The sequence below is a fragment of the Hevea brasiliensis genome, chromosome 12 (assembly GCF_030052815.1).
Source record: "Hevea brasiliensis isolate MT/VB/25A 57/8 chromosome 12, ASM3005281v1, whole genome shotgun sequence".
Classification (NCBI taxonomy): Eukaryota; Viridiplantae; Streptophyta; class Magnoliopsida; order Malpighiales; family Euphorbiaceae; genus Hevea; species Hevea brasiliensis.
This window is the reverse complement of record NC_079504.1, coordinates 12969086-12985091: the sequence shown is the minus strand read 5'-3', so window position 1 is coordinate 12985091 and position 16006 is coordinate 12969086. Positions and strand designations below refer to the sequence as shown.

The window sequence follows — 16006 nt, the reverse complement described above, 5'->3', positions numbered from 1 at the left end:
AAATTAAAAATTTGTAGCCAATATATGAAAATTAAAAAGAAATCAATAATCAGTCTTCAAGTCAAGTGATGCTTAAATGGAGATATAAGGAGAAGAGAAAATGAAAATTTTTTTATTATTTAAATATGTTATTATTAAAATAATGAAGTAAAATTTCTATTCTAATAAAATTATTTAATTGTTATGAATTATCTAATTTTCTCTATTTTATTTTAAATTGGACAAAAATATTTTGCACTAATAAAAGAAAATTGAAAAATATAATCTCTTATTTTTTTTATTCTCTCTCACTATTCCCTCCCATCCAAATAAAGGGCAAGTTAAAACGAATGGTCGATGTTGATTGTTATTGCACCAAAAAAAATTGATGTTGTTCTCTTCTTCTTGGGTACAGGGTATAGGATGTTGGACTTTTGATGTAATTCAGGAGGAGTTTGTAGTTAAGCAGGATCAAGAGTTCTTTTCACGTGGGAATCTCATGTAGATGAAAATCTGACCTTTGGCGAATATCTCGCAATCGATCCGAGTATTCTCAGATGTTGTTAGGGCGAGTATCCTCTATTCGAGTTATGCATTACTTGGTACTTAGTTCTTCGTTATTCATCTCTTGGCATTATTTTAGTGGTTGAAGTATAAAAAAATGTTGATTGTTGAAATCAGTACATAAGCTCTTTGCAGAGGAAGATTGCACCATTTTCAACACATTTTAGATAGTAATCCTGCAGAGCATAAATCAGAGCAAATAAGAAGAAGAAAACAAAATGATGGATGGTTCTCATAATGAAAGGCAATTTTGTATTTCGGCCTTCATTCAGAAGGGAATGCATAAATTAAATAAAGCATGTTCTCTCATATTACAGACAGGTCTAATAATCAAGAACTCCGCATGTATCAAAAGAATCTTCAGAAACTAGGCAAAACAGGAGAAAATATGTCTTAAGTCCCTTATATCTACACACCCACCCACCAGGATATTCATTTCCTCTAGAACTTATGGAGAAGAATCGTGCCTTCCCACCAGATGTTTTTCATCTTCGATGAAGAATGTAGCTTGCTTATGCATTTTCTAAAATGATCTTTTCTACGTTTAACCAAAATCTAACATTCCATGTAATGTGATTTAATGGCTTAATCACAATCCAACCCACAAACTTCTAACACAATACCACCTCTTGACACAAATGGATTGATTCGTACCCACACCAGTGAGAAAACTGAAGCTACAAGTATTGACCACACAACAATTATGGTGGGAAGCCTGTCTTGTTTGGCCATCAAACCCTTAAGGAATGGGTAAAGATGGACAATGACCCAGACTGCAAAGAATAGCTTACCAAATAGTGGACCCCATGAATCATAACCATTATTGATGGCATCTGCAACTCCAACTATGATTCCAATAATGTTTATGATGAGTAAGGTCATGGGAGGGATCAACAAAGATGTCCATTTAAATAGGTAGAGCTCTGAAAATTCTCCGTCATCTCCTGCTTTGGAAGTAACAGTGAAATTAGTGTTAACACCTGCCAATACCTTGAGCAGACCCTGGAATAAAGCAAATAGGTGGGATGAGGTGCCACCAATCACCCAAAACTGCTCATTTCTCCACCAGTCGTGTATGCCAACTCCTCCCCATTGCATTTCAAGGACACTAGTTGCTGCTATGGATATGAAGAGGCCCATGAAAATGAGACTTGCATAGTTACTGATCTGTAATCATAGGTAGACAAGATTTTGTGAGAGAACTCACAACCAACAGAAAATTATGATGAGATTTTGATAATTGTTCACAGTGACAGTCCTGAAACTAAATCTTGCTGATATAATAAATAAAAGATTTTAGGAAGATGATATCTCTAATTACTTGAGAAATGTGCAAAGGGAATACCTCAGGGACGATGAATTTCCCTGTAAGGAGGCAAATAGCTGGCAATGTACAGTAGGCGACCAAGGGAATTGATGTCAACGGATAAACAACTGAATTTATGTATGAAAACCGCTCCAACGGTTTCAAGCCGCACCCGTACCCATACCATATCGGACAATGCCTACTCAACAGAATCTCAACAGATCCTAGTGCCCACCGTAGAACCTGATGTAGACGATCTGAAAGGTTTATTGGAGCTGACCCCTTAAATGCTGGCCTTCTTGGTATGCAATAAACTGAACGCCAGCCATGGCAATGCATCTTGAAGCCGGTCAATATGTCCTCAGTAACAGAGCCATATATCCACCCAACCTAGAACATAGTTGAAATTATACAAGAGGAGCATGAGATGTCATTTCTCAAAAGAAAGCCTGGGGAAACAAGTCTAGTTTGGAATGTGGAATACTGGCATGCCTACCTCTTTACCCCATTCAGTTTTATCGTCATAACCACAGCTAATGACATGAATGGCCTCTTTCAAAAGTGATACAGAAGTTGCTTCTTTTGGAAGTCCACCCTCTTCCATGAGTGTTGAAGCTATAAAAACAGGTGACTGCCCAAATTTTTTCTCAAATTTTGTTTGGGACATTAGCTCTGATTTGTCATTATCTATTCCTGCATTGAAAGTACAGTAATTACATAAATGACTCAGGTTTGGTACAATTTCATGCAAGACAACCACAGAGATAAACTAAAGAGCCTGCACTAACTTGCTAACTGTTGTAATTCTGTCAAGAAAATTCAATATCAAATTTACAATGTGCAGAAGTACGATGGGAGATTATTTGTTACAAACATGTTTGTTAAGATGTCAGATACACAACTCCTACCAGCTGAAAGTTATCCTTACCTTCAATACACTCCTCAATTTTTTCCAGTGCATGTATCTGCTTAGAAGCCTCTCCGTTCTTTTTTTTCTCATTTGATTTTGCTTTCTTATTCTTCTTTCTAGATCTGCAACAGCAGCAGCACAACCATTTTGGCAAGCAATTACATGTCTTCACTGGTGGCTTCTTCTTCACCAGGGCATCATATCCATAAAGTGCCTGCCTCCTAAAGACACATCCAGTACCAACATATATAGGTCCCTGGATCCCATCCAATCCTTTCATGTTGATCTGCAATAAAAGAAAAAGGAATCAGCTTCTCCTTCAAGACAATAAAAAAAATATGCTTGCATTTAACACATAAGGATTACCAAGATTTTAACATACATCAAAGAATACAACATTACGATTGGAGTATCTATCATGATGATCAATCCCATCAAATCTTTGAGGAAATTGTACGTAACAGACTTGCTTTCCAGATATTGGATCCATCATGAAGCACATGGCTTCACGAAGTGCCTTACTGTTGTTTATATAGTGATCACAGTCAACATTCAGTAGATATGGAGCATTTGTTATGATTGCAGATACCCTCACCTTCATTAATCAACCAAAACAAAACAGTTAGAAGAGGAAGTTTGGGAACAGCAATGACGAATGACAGAGAAGTTAGAGAGAGAGAGAGAGAGCTTTACCAAAGCATTCATTGCCCCAGCTTTTTTATGGTGCTCAAATCCTGGTCTCTTCTCACGAGACACGTAAACTAGACGAGGCAATTCATTTCCTTCATCATCGTGAACACCATTATGACCCAGGAAAACCTGAAGGGACATGATGATATTGATCTTTGGCATCACTAAAACCTACACCGTCTTATTAAAAAGCTGGATGCATGACATGTGACATATGTATGATACTCATTAATTTATTTAAAAAGCTTTTCTTACCTGAATCATTCCTGGATGATCCCTGACATTATTCCCTGGCCACGGGGTCCCATCTTGCATTGTCCAACCGTCCTCAGGAACCTTTTGTGCCATGGCAACCAATCCATTTATTCGAACTTTGAACTCTTCATATTCTCTCTGTATCAACACGAGGAAAAAAACACTATGTCATTATCTGTTAGATTCAAAGAGAGTATTAGTTAAATTATTTATTAGTTCATTTTAATCTGACCTTATATGAGTGATTAGCTTACTTTAAGTATCAAAATGACTGGCCAAGTCAATGTTTTAACCCATCCACTTATATTTACCCTTCAATTTTTCTATTTTCCCAACGTGGAACATAAAATTCCAACAAGATCCAACCCAAAACTTGTGTATCATGAAAGGTTATAAAATCATTGTGACAGTTATGATAGTTACAGCAAATCAAGTTTAACTCCCCATGATCCAAATAACCAAATGCAAGCCAACGCTTCTACACCTGTCATATTTTATGCATTACTGGAACTGCCCTTTGTTCCCTATATACAGGAGATTTAGTAATGACCCGACAAACACTAAAGGGAAAATTCACAAACCTTCATGGCACGGCGTTCCCTAACAAATGTATGATCTACTTTATCTTTCAAATAGTCAACCTTCTGGGCAAAGTACCATTCTGGAGCCCGAGGTTCAATTTTGAACTTCTTGCAGAAAGGGACCCACTTTCTTGCAAATTCAGATGTCTCAGATAGTGCTTCAAAAGTGAGCATAGCAGCACCATCATCAGAGACATAGCATGCAACTTTGTCAACTGGATAATCAACAGCAAGGATGGACAGAACTGTGTTTGCTGTGATAAGAGGAGGTTCTTTCAATGGATCAACAGTGCTAACAAATATGTCTACAGCAGCTAACTCAGATGGCTTCCCCTCTTTTTCATACCTATTAACAAATTTTAAAATTAAATGTGAAATTGCTAAGGCTACGATGAGAGAGAAAAGAGATGGTATACCTCAACGATAATCGATCAAGATATGTTTCACGTTCAATTGGGTACCATTTTGGAAATTGATCAAATATCCATGATACGGCAAACCATATTTCACAAATTATTGATGTTAGCCACAATCCATAAGCATCACTGACAGGATGGAGAATTCTATAGTGAAAAAAGAGGCCAAGAATCACAAGCCGGAGCAAAATTATCAATCTGTATGGATTTATCTTGCTTGAAGGAATTGGTAACTTCCTTGAAAGAGGCTGTCTTCCTTCATCCATCCTACCAAAGCATATAAATAATTTATTTCTCTAAAACAGGGAGAAGCAGAATTAACCAGAAGATAATAATACAAAAAAAAAAAAATAAAACAACAACAACAACAACAACATATATTGGACCTTTACTTCCATAGTGGCATAGGCAATATTAGAGAATATTGCTTCTTATGATAGGTAAAACATTTTGATTTAAGCTAGTAAAACCTGGGCAAATATACCTAATTGCACTTCTTTGATTCCTAAATGTTTTTCTTAACAAATATATAAGAGCATGCGTGATTAGTGAATATTTATTATTAAATACAAAGTATTTTGGTATTTTCCTCAAGGAAATATCTTCATTTACCAGTTTCATCACAAGTACATTACCACTTCACCATGGATACGTTTAAGTTAAAGTCGAGTGGCTACCATTGTGCCCACAGAAACTTAGCTTCTTATGCATCAATTTCAGTCTAGCTTGCTAAGATTGAACATTTCTTGCTTGTAGGCTTTAGAGCAAAAGATATTCAGATAGCTACAACACATGCAGGATTCATTATGCAAGCCCATTAAATAACAGTAAGTGTGAAGTGTATAAAATTTTGTGCAAAGGGCATCTTTTTTATTTGATAAATTATCCTGTGATTTGCTTCCAGACTGTGAAATTGCAAACTAGTTATTTCAATTCTGCCCAAGCAATTATAAAAAAATGAGATTTTATATGAGACATGATCACATGAAGCTATCTGTTGATATTGATATGTTGAAATGGGTTGTTACACTTACAAAACACCAGAGAGTAACTTTCAATATGGCATTTTTCAGAACATTTTTGTGATTAAATACAGCCAATTTTAGAATGTCAATAAATGATTCCTAGAGAACAAGAATTTCAATCAATAACTCCACTTAAATTTTGTTTGCAACTACAACAGGAATATCATCATACTATAATATAAACAAGTTGTTACAATCTTAATGATTTAATCATAGTTCTCTTGCTGCTTAAGCATCAAAATACCCAGAGGTTACATAATGCAGCACATAGCCTCAACTTACATGTAGTGCTTCCTTTTCTTTTAATTATCTGATTATGTTGTAAAGTTGTAAACCATATCACTGATAATTGCCCTGTAGCTTTAAAATCATAGTTAAAGATCTGCAGAGTTTTGCTATATATATATATATATATATATATATATGTATGTATGTATTGATGATATTCTAATTTGGCAAAACTCTTCAAAATAAACACTCTTTTGCAAGTAGGCTAAAAAATAGTGATTGCTTGGCATGAATGCCATATTAAAACTACAAATATGGAGAGTAGTTGAGTTCTCATGTGGCTGACTTCCAGTCCCAAGTTGATGACAACTAAACAAAATTTTTTATTAATCAGATATTATTATAAACTGATTATTATAAACTAATGTTCATGACAACAGTTACCAGGTCGCACTATTAGAAGCAGCCAAGTCCCAGCGTACATCAAGGAACAGTTTTTATCTACTCTTAGTTTAGAAGACCGAAAAAAAAAAAAAGGACTTTGGTAAACAAAGAAAGATCCTGCAATATAATATTTAGTTAAGAAGGCCGAGAAAATGTACTTACATGAGTAAATCAGGATCATCCAACTCATCACCAACATTGTTTCCACCATCCTTTTCCCCTTGGTGCTTAACCACTTGAAGTTTTTTGCTCTGCTTTTTCTTCCACTCCTCCACTCTCTCCTTCCATGCAATTGTTCCATATCCATACACTGCCAAGTCTTTGTTAGGATCCATAGCTCTTGGTTGTGCTGCAACTCCATACAAAATAACCACGCATTGACCAAAGGAGAAGCAAGTCTAAACAGACATTAGAGTCAAATATATTTCAGAAATACTACGTATGCTAAGATCCAAACTTACTAGACATTGAAGTGTCAAGTAATGGCATTGGATGAATCCGTTTTCCACGAATTGGGGGTATAATAACAGCATGCTTGTCAGAGGAAATCGCAATATCCTACATCAGAAGGACCACAATAACATAGTATGAATGGCTAACTATAATTATGTTTATATTCTATGAATGCAGCATAAAGCAACAAATAAATATGCAGTTATGAATTATAGTTATATTCAATGACCGAAGAACAAAAATAAAAGTTTCCACATAAACTCAATTCACCTCTTCATAGTAAGTCACAAGAGGAATCTCAGGAGCTACAGAAACAGAATCAACCTCAGATGGTGTAACAAACCCCAAAACATTGGCTTGTGAACCCTGGCCAATGTTAAGGCGAGCAGAGAGCATAGCCTCTGTAATGTGATGAGGGTTTCTCCTGCCGTCGGCAGAAATATCAAATTCATTCTCCAAATCATCTGTATCCTCCTCTTCTTCATCCCCTTCAACTCTAGGACTCCCTGCAATAGATCAGGTTTCTTAGTTACGGTTAAGATATTTTGATTTGAGGGTTAAAAAGAAACAAAATGACCAATATGACAAAATAATAAGAGGCTAACCTTTGATACGCTTGTATCTGGTTTTGCATTGAGGACAGGCTTGGTTTCCCTCTCTTCTTTCAAACTCATAGCAGGGTCTACAAACAGGGAATGCACATTCATTGCAAGCAACAAATGGCTCCCCATCTACTGTAACCTCTATCTCATCACCACAGATCTTGCAAATTTGCCCACTCAGTTCTTTAACAGAAGTCACCTGGAATTTGTTACAGCCATATAAATGTAACTCAATCAGACTATAGAGCATAAAAAAAATCTAAGAAGTCATGGAAGTGGAAATTGAAGCTGTTTATGGATTTAACTATTCCTTTCACTCGAGAATTAGCAGTCAGATTATTCTTGCAGAATCAAAGTTGCAAACTTTCAAGCAGTAGGTGTCTCAAATCCAAAACCTAAGAGGGCAGGGAGAAAAAGAACTAATCGGTAAGAAACCGTTGAGAAAAATACATTATAACACGTGAAGGATAACCCAAAGGTAATGCACATTTTGCCTAAAAATGATGATTCAGGTTCACCAGTTAAAAAGAAAACTATCAATTAAGCACAAGCAGTAAGCTTAAAAATCATCCAACGAGGCATCGGATTAAAAGAGGAAGAAAAGTTTTTAAAAAAACCATCGAAATCAATAATTGGCAGATTTCAAACCAACTAGAATCACAAAACTTCACACAAAATCAGCTGTCACTGTACAAATAAGTTGGAAATGAGAGAATGGGTTATCTTCAAAACAGCAGAAACGGAGTGATACAATAATTACAAAGACCAAAAGCAACAACATTTCTGAAGCTCAAAGTCTTCAAAACCACAAAACACTAAAAGGGCAGAAGTTTCAGGAAGACTTACTCTTGCAGTCTCATCAGCATTGATGAGAATAAACTCATTTCTCTTATGAGAACCTGCAATGAGTCTTCCTTTGGTTTCCATGAAGCTACACTAGAAGGCAGAAGCCTTGAAGTTGATACTCAACTCACACTCTCACAGAATAAACCTATCTTCTTCTCTCATCACTCCAAACCCACAAAGCCCGCAGCTCTCTCAGTCTGAGCCTTAGCCCACTCTCGCAGGCTCTTATTACAAGAAACACCAACCAACCTTACATTACATTATAGAGTTAATGACAAAGACAGGGAAAGAAAAAAAATAATGCAGAAACAGAAGAATTTTAGAAATGCCAATAACAATAAAACAATAATAAGAGAAATATGACACAATTTTTTTAAAAGGAAAAAAAAAAAATTGTCTTTGTTAGCGTTCATTGGGGATTGATTCTTTTTTCTTCAAAGACCCGACTTTCTTCGAAGTGGGTTCTCTCTATTATGCTCGTTGGTCTCGATCTGTGGCTCCACTTGGGTGTCAAAATAGAAAATTACAGTGACATTCTTTTTCCTTTCTATTTTAACAGGAGAATGATAGAATCTTAGAAAATTCAATTGAACACAGAAACGAGACAAGACAAGTACGAGAGGAGATCATAAACCAGAATTACCTCATGTGTACATGTACATATACTCCTACTGTATGTATTGGAATTTAAAAAAAAAATTATATATAAAAACAACACGTGCACGCAATGGAATGAGGTTTTTGGCGGGGACCCAGAATTCGTTTATGGCGTGGAGGGAAGCAGGTGGTGGTGGGGCCAAAGGGTGGTGCCCCACCGGAACTGCAGGTGGTATGGGGTGGACGGGTGGCGATTAAAGGGTATTTTTGTAATTTCGAATCTGGATAATGTGAAAAAACAAATAGAGAGAATGGAACAGAGCACGTGATGAGGCTTTGGCACTAGCAAGTGTCACGTGCTGCTCTTGTGAGTTTCTTATCCAAGTTGTAAGTTTCAATTTAATGATATTGGAATATTTTTTTAAAATTAAATATATTTAAAAAAATAATAATATTAATAAGCATATTTTAAAAAAAATTGCTTCCTTTCAATAATTTTGATCTTATTGATAAATAGGTTAAATTATAGTAATAATTGACTTATTGTGAATTTAATTTTTAATTTTCTGTCCTCACTTTTCTAATTTAAATACTGAGATATATGAAAAAAATTAATTAAGTTAATTTTTATTGATAAATATGAGATTAATTCATGCAATTCTCATTGAAATACAGTAAAAAATAATTAAATTAGCTTAATGTGATAAATATTTTCATTAATTTTGAACCAACTCTAATATTTTTTGGGAGACATTTCATCCCTTTTTTTATGCATTAATTACACGAATTAGTGGATTAAATATTAAATAATTAATTTTAATATATAAAATATAAGGAATTATAATAGAGAAATCAAAAGAAAAATTTGCATTATCATGATAATGCAAGGGACAAATGATTATTCCATTGGAATATACTTTAAAATTTGAGATTTTTTAGATGCATTTTAATTTAATATATAATAAGTGTGAAATTATCTAAAAACTAATTTACATGACTCAAATTTAAGGATTAATTAATACATTCTAATTGAGATTTCAAACTTTTGTGATCCAACAATATTAGAGTTAGATTAAAAATTATCATAGCTTAAGCAACTATTCTAGCATAATATCAAAGTTAATTATGATTTGTGATTAAATTGTTATTTTTCTACATTATTTATATATATAATTTTAAAATGAGATTATTTAAGTACTTTGTCAACATAATCATATCTTTCAAATTAAAGTAATTATTATTATATTTTATATAAGTAATTTATTTTAACTATTTTTTATGTAAAATTGTAGCAGTATTTATATCCATTTGATGAAAATTTTATCTTTTATTTAAAAAAAATAAAAGAAATTACAAATATGATTTTCTAATTAATGGGTTTTGTCCAGTATTAACAGATGCAATTATTTATATAGTGGAAAATATATTGTCGGTGGAGGTAAATTTCAGCTTAAATTCTTAATAAAAAAAAAGTTAAAATAATTAATCTCTAATATTGCCAGTGCTCATGCTAATGAGAGGGATTGAGCAACTGAAGATTGTTAATTAATTTCTTTGGTCGCTATATTCCACAAATACTCATATAATTTAAGAATTAAAAAAAAAAAACTAAATTTCTCAAAAATTCATCCACTTTTGATATACAAATTAATTAACTATTTTTATATAAAAAAATTAGGTGACAAATTACAGTAAAATTTATACAACGCCTACCAACAAATAACTCTTTCACTATTAAAAGTTAGCCTGTCAAATGTTTACTTTGTATTTATTATTTGATTAAAGAGTCATGCAAATTTCACGACTAAGTGGTTAAATTACTGATATAAAGTAGATTTTAAGCACATTTTATCTATAAGATTAGGATTTGTATTTTGAAATTAGTATTATTGGGAGAATTTTACTTAAACACTATTACCAGTATGAACATGAGAAAATCACGTACATAAATTAAAAAAAAAATCTACAAATTCCCTTATTTTTATTATATATAAATTAAAATTTAGGCATAACTTCGTTTTTGTTAGTATATAAAACATATCTTATCTCATACTTGAAGTCAAATATATAAATGTTTAGCCTTATTTAATTCAAAAATTGAAAGCATTTAATTCATTTGGTAGGTCTCATGTTTGAGTTTCTACTCTCCTAATTTCAAAAAAAAAAAAAATGTGACGACCCGACCCGGAAAAGCGGTCCGATGAGACCGGGGAGTGGCATAAGAGAGTAAACTCCTGCCAGGCTTCTAGGATGGCGAGGCTACCTAGGGTAGTGGAATGCGAGGAACATGGATGAATCGAATCATATATTGAAATAAGGGAAACTAATCACTAGATGTGCCTTCTCATGAAAAGGCCAAGAGAGTTGAAAGAATTCCGGGGTTAAGCGTACTCCCTTGAAAGAAATGTTAGGATGAGTGACCTTATGGGCAGATCTCCATTCCAATTATGAAACAAAACCTTGAGACTTAGGATAGGGTGGGTCAAAACGGACAATTCCTCTAGTGGTTTGAGCAAAATCAAATTTATAAATAACTTTTTTCTTAATTAGAATATTATCTACAAGAAATATGAAAGATTGAATTCCTAAATTCTTTATTCTCTATAACTCTAGTTAGACCAAAAAGATTTTTCTATTTTTACGAATTTTTTTAATTGTGATACAAGATCAATAGCCTGTTTTTAATTGAATAAAAAGATAAATTTAATATGATAATAAAAATTAAAATTAATTTCTATTGCCGTTTTATTAATTTCTATAAACAATCTAATTAATTAAGATACGACCAACAACTCCTACATTTTATACTTACAATTTTTTTTTTCAAAAAAAAAAGTTATGATAAGTAGTAGTTGGTATGTTGATAACAGTAGTGTATGGTGTCATAATTTTCATATTTGAGTAGCACACATGTAGTGAGTGGAGGAACTAGAATAGTTAATTTGAGAAAATCAATTAATTAAATAATATTTTATTTTTTTATTTGTGGGCACCACATTTTGGGCTGACTTCAAGTCATGACTCACATTTCAGCCGATCTCCCTCGTAGGCATTTTACCCGATCTCTACCATTTACTTGACCTCAAGTCATTTTCTCCGAATCCATAATAACTTATTTCCAGATGAATAATAAATCCAAAGTATATCCGATCTCATGAACAAATCAAGATTTTTCGATCCCTATGTTTATTCGACCTGTTGTTGAACCATCGGAATTTGCATTGTGTTCTCCGATCCCCTAATCTAAAACTTTAGGTAGTTTCAGGATCAGGTCTCACTCACAAATTAATATCTTATCCGATCCGTAAGTGATCCTGAACTTAGCAAAATTGGACCGAGACCTGGTTTCAAATCATTTATTTTCAAAAGTTTTCTTATCTATTGCGCTTAATGTTTACCGAGCTCTTTTTGGACTTATTTAATTAATTGGGAATTGAGTTAACGCTCATTCGCTCTTAGTTTGGTATTTTTCCAATCTCATCAGGAACCAATCACTGAAGAAATTAAAATTCATTCCAAAGAAAATTGTACAAAATTTATTCGGAAGGAGGGTCTTCCCTAACATGCTCTTCAGTTACATTTTTTATCTCAACATTCTCTCTCCCCTCCCTCTCAGGCTCTTCCTCGTTCTCATCTTCAGCTCTCCGGATGAGCTCCTCCATTCAGGAGAAGTCTTCTTCAGGATAGCGCTTCACGAGCTCGGCCAGAAGATCGCCATGAGCATTCACATAAGCACCAGCCTCTCTCGCCAGGGCCTCTTCTTCTTTTGCTTTGATCTCTTTAGTAAATCGAGCGAGATCGGCAGATCGGCAAACCCGAACATCTTCAAGTTCTAGCTCCAGTTCGGCTATTCTTTTTTCATAAAACTTCACTCGATCTTATATCTTAGCGATGTGATTATTGGCAGTTGAGAGTTGGGCTTTGGTGGTTGCTGCGTCCTGAACCGCTTTCATAATCTCTCATCTCAAGAGATGAGCCTTTTCTCTGATCATATGCTGGTTCACAATAGTCTCCAAACCCAAGCTCATCGTCTGAGTCAGGAGATCATCAATGCTATCCTGGGCCATCTTATTTCGATCTTCTTGAAAATAGATAGTAGCGCCTAGGACCTTAGCCAGATCAAGATTGCCTTGAACTCAGTGATTCCTTTCTAGAGAATAAAGAAGGACCTAAGCACCTTGGGAGAGCGTCCTAACAACTGGTCCGGAAGGCCCCCCTTCTGCACTTGAAGAAACTGGCGAAGGTGGAGGTTCGGCCTATCGAGGTGGAGAAGGAATGACCTTTACCTCCGAGGTTGACTGCTCTGGAGGTCGAAACGAAGAGCTCGGTACTTCTATTAAGTCCCGCTTCGGCGTCTGGGCAGCAGCAGCAGCAACTTTCATCTCTTATACTTTCTGGGCAAGCTCCCTCTTTCGCTTGCGGCTTTCCTTTGTAGTCTCGCCTCCCACCATACCTGCACAAAGAACAAGTTAGTGAGATCACCAAGGTTAAGAGACTAAGGGTCTAGATTATACCGATCCCAAGGCTGAGGTTAGAGAGTTACAGCTCATAGTCCTCACAAGCGATCACTCGCATCATCCACCATTTCAGTTCGACCATAACCACATCCAAACATGAATACTTATGAGCGGTCGCCTGATCCTTCAACTCCTTCAGTACGGCATCCTCATCTTTATTTAGGGAGATCTTCTTTGGTACTTTAGGAACTAAATACTGCCAGCTACATGGAACGCCCTCAAAGCCATTTGGATCCTTGCTCCTCAGTATGAAAAATTAATCTTTCTAGTTCTTCAGCGAGGAAGGGAGATCGGTGAAGAGCCCGCAGTTCAGCTTGGCTTGGAAAAACCAATATTCATCACCTTTTCGTTGAGCGAGCCTATGCAATTCAGCAAAAACCTTCACCATGGGCTCAAGCTTTTTAGCTCGGCATAGACCTCTGAAGGCCACCAGAGTCCGTCAGGAGTTCGGATGCACTTGGGCTACACAGACATGGTGAAACTTCAGAACGGCTTTATTCGTCTAGGAGAAATCAAAGCCAGGCTTTTAATTGCTCTTCATACACCATGATCAGGTCAATTTCTTTAAAGAAATGATCAGCCCGAAGATCGCCATGGCATCTAATAAGTTCAAAGGAGTCGATCAAAAGATTGTACTCTTGGCTAATGGACTGGAGATCGATCTCCCTGAGGATTGATGGCAACTCGTCCACGGGTAAGTTCTCTTTCCTTGAAGTCGATGCTTGTTTTGACCTAGTCACTTGACCATGGACTGGGATAATGGCTGTAGAAGGTTTAAGTCTCTCACTTGGTCTGACTATATCACCTTCCTTTGATGTCCACGAAATGTGAACAGAAGGAGGGCTTGCAGCTCTCTAACCTTCGTTACCACTCATTTTCAAAGATAAAGATAAAATTGATCAAAAAAAGATTAAAGTTCTTACTAAAGTGTAAATCGGTGTCGAAAAACTTTAAAAAATGAGAGAGAACGTCATAGTTGCTCAGGGAATCTGAAAATGGCATAAATAGGCAAATGGCCAATACTCCTCCCTATTTATACCTGCCCGAGCATTAAATGTTCACGAAGCCCCAAGAGACGCATCGGTTAGCAGAATTAGACACTTTTGATGACTCATCAAAAGTGAATTCTAGAAACATGGCAGGGAGATCGGATAGTTAAACGTCGGTTGTGAGAGATCGGTCGATGAGTGTGAGTTGTAAGATCAGATCGGACATAGTTATAAGAGATCAAAAAAATAATGTAATAATAAGACAAAATAAACAATCAATTTTGAATAACTAAAACTTCATTTCATTTCCAAAAGGTCAGATTACATCATTTGGGTGATCTCTCAAGATCAACAATTACAAATTTCCCTTCACTACATTCTACCTATCTTGCTCCTACGGTTCGGACCACTCCTAATTCTAAGATGCCGTTCAAGAGATACGTGGAGATCGGGAGGGCAGCTCTCATCAACTATGGCAAAGACTACGGGAAGCTCGGTGTCTTCGTTGATGTCATCGACCACAATCGAGCTACAATCGGGACCCCTGATGCGATTAGGAGCCAAATGAACTCCAAGAGGCATTCACCGATATCAAGATTGAAATTAGCGGTTCCCTTGTCAGAGATCGGTCTGCTGGTCATACCAGTAAACTGATCCGAGATTGGCACGGTAGTCAATTTCGACCCTGATAGGTCAATTAGTCCAGTTCCCTCATTGTCATTAGACGACGCCCTCATAAGTCTCTGATCGCCAGAATTGTCCATTTTCAGGAGATGGGCAAGGAAAACATTCAGAAAAAATCAAGATGGTTGTCATGAGAAAAATTCTTGCTAGAAAGGTCAAGAGCAGAAAAGTAAAACATTAGAAATTCACCGGAGAAGGGAGAATGTGAGTGTGTGAAGGACGAAATTCCTCTACATATATATAGGGCCTTGGCATTTATTGCATGCAGAACTCAAAGCGGTTCATCGGTAATCAAAGAATTAATTGCTTTAGGAGATGAGAATGGGATTGGAAATTAAGATCGGGAAGAAAAGAAACCAGATGCAGAAAGAGTCAAATTGAAAGATCAAAGCAAGAGGTCTCAAGTCTACTAACTATAAAAGAGATCGGCTAAATTGAAAAATGACCTATAGAGATCGAAGGGCTTGGAGAATCAAAATCACTTTCAAGCATAACCCTCAAATTTGTAAGATTAACTCCTCACCATTGGATCTCAAACGATTAAAGCAGTCTAGCACATCTCAATTTGCACCGTTGATCATACTTGTAAGGATAGATTTGAGACTTTCATATCAAAAGTGAATAACTGATTCGACATCTTTTGCTCCCAGCCTTTGGATCCATCCTGTAAGGTGGAATTTCTAATCGTTCGATTAAGGAATGAAAGGACAGAGATTCTGAACTAAATCCCAACCCTCAATCTTGATTCTCTTTAATTCTAAGGCGTCGGATCACGTCCTTTTAAATCAGGGCCCTCCATCTCCTCCTATTGGAATCCTGACCCTCCATTTTGAGTACCTATTCCCTATAAATACTTGCATGTAATACTGTAGTAATGGAGGGGATTATCGTCAGGAAACCTCTGCATTTTGATATAGTTC

The 16006-nt window shown here is 35.7% G+C and overlaps 1 protein-coding gene across 2 annotated transcripts; it reads right to left on the bottom strand.

The window, feature by feature from the left end:
* Window positions 1-778: 778 nt before the first annotated feature.
* On the bottom strand, window positions 779-8810 carry LOC110661916 (cellulose synthase A catalytic subunit 2 [UDP-forming]-like). Of its 2 annotated transcripts, XM_058131163.1 has the most exons (14): window positions 8300-8810; window positions 7457-7652; window positions 7122-7357; window positions 6860-6956; window positions 6561-6747; window positions 4702-4968; window positions 4286-4631; window positions 3705-3842; window positions 3453-3578; window positions 3142-3354; window positions 2778-3045; window positions 2346-2542; window positions 1889-2239; window positions 779-1710 (listed from the first exon to the last, which is right to left on the bottom strand). In XM_058131163.1, the coding sequence occupies exons 1-14, from the start codon at window positions 8378-8380 to the stop codon at window positions 1129-1131; spliced, it is 3285 nt and encodes a 1094-aa protein (XP_057987146.1). In that variant the 5' UTR covers window positions 8381-8810; the 3' UTR covers window positions 779-1128. The 2 variants fall into 2 exon arrangements, with proteins under 2 accessions (XP_057987146.1, XP_057987147.1); XM_058131164.1 differs by lacking the exons at window positions 7457-7652; window positions 8300-8810 and having other exon boundaries at window positions 6561-6796; window positions 7122-7265.
* Window positions 8811-16006: the final 7196 nt, after the last annotated feature.

Coding starts and splice junctions, on each gene's coding strand:
- LOC110661916 (XM_058131163.1), bottom strand. CDS start 8,380: ATGGAAACCAAAGGAAGACTCATTGCAGGTTCTCATAAGAGAAATGAG. Junction 7,653..8,299: donor ATGCTGATGAGACTGCAAGA/GTAAGTCTTCCT, acceptor AACAAATTCCAG/GTGACTTCTGTTAAAGAACT. Junction 3,843..4,285: donor GGGAACGCCGTGCCATGAAG/GTTTGTGAATTT, acceptor GTGTTGATACAG/AGAGAATATGAAGAGTTCAA.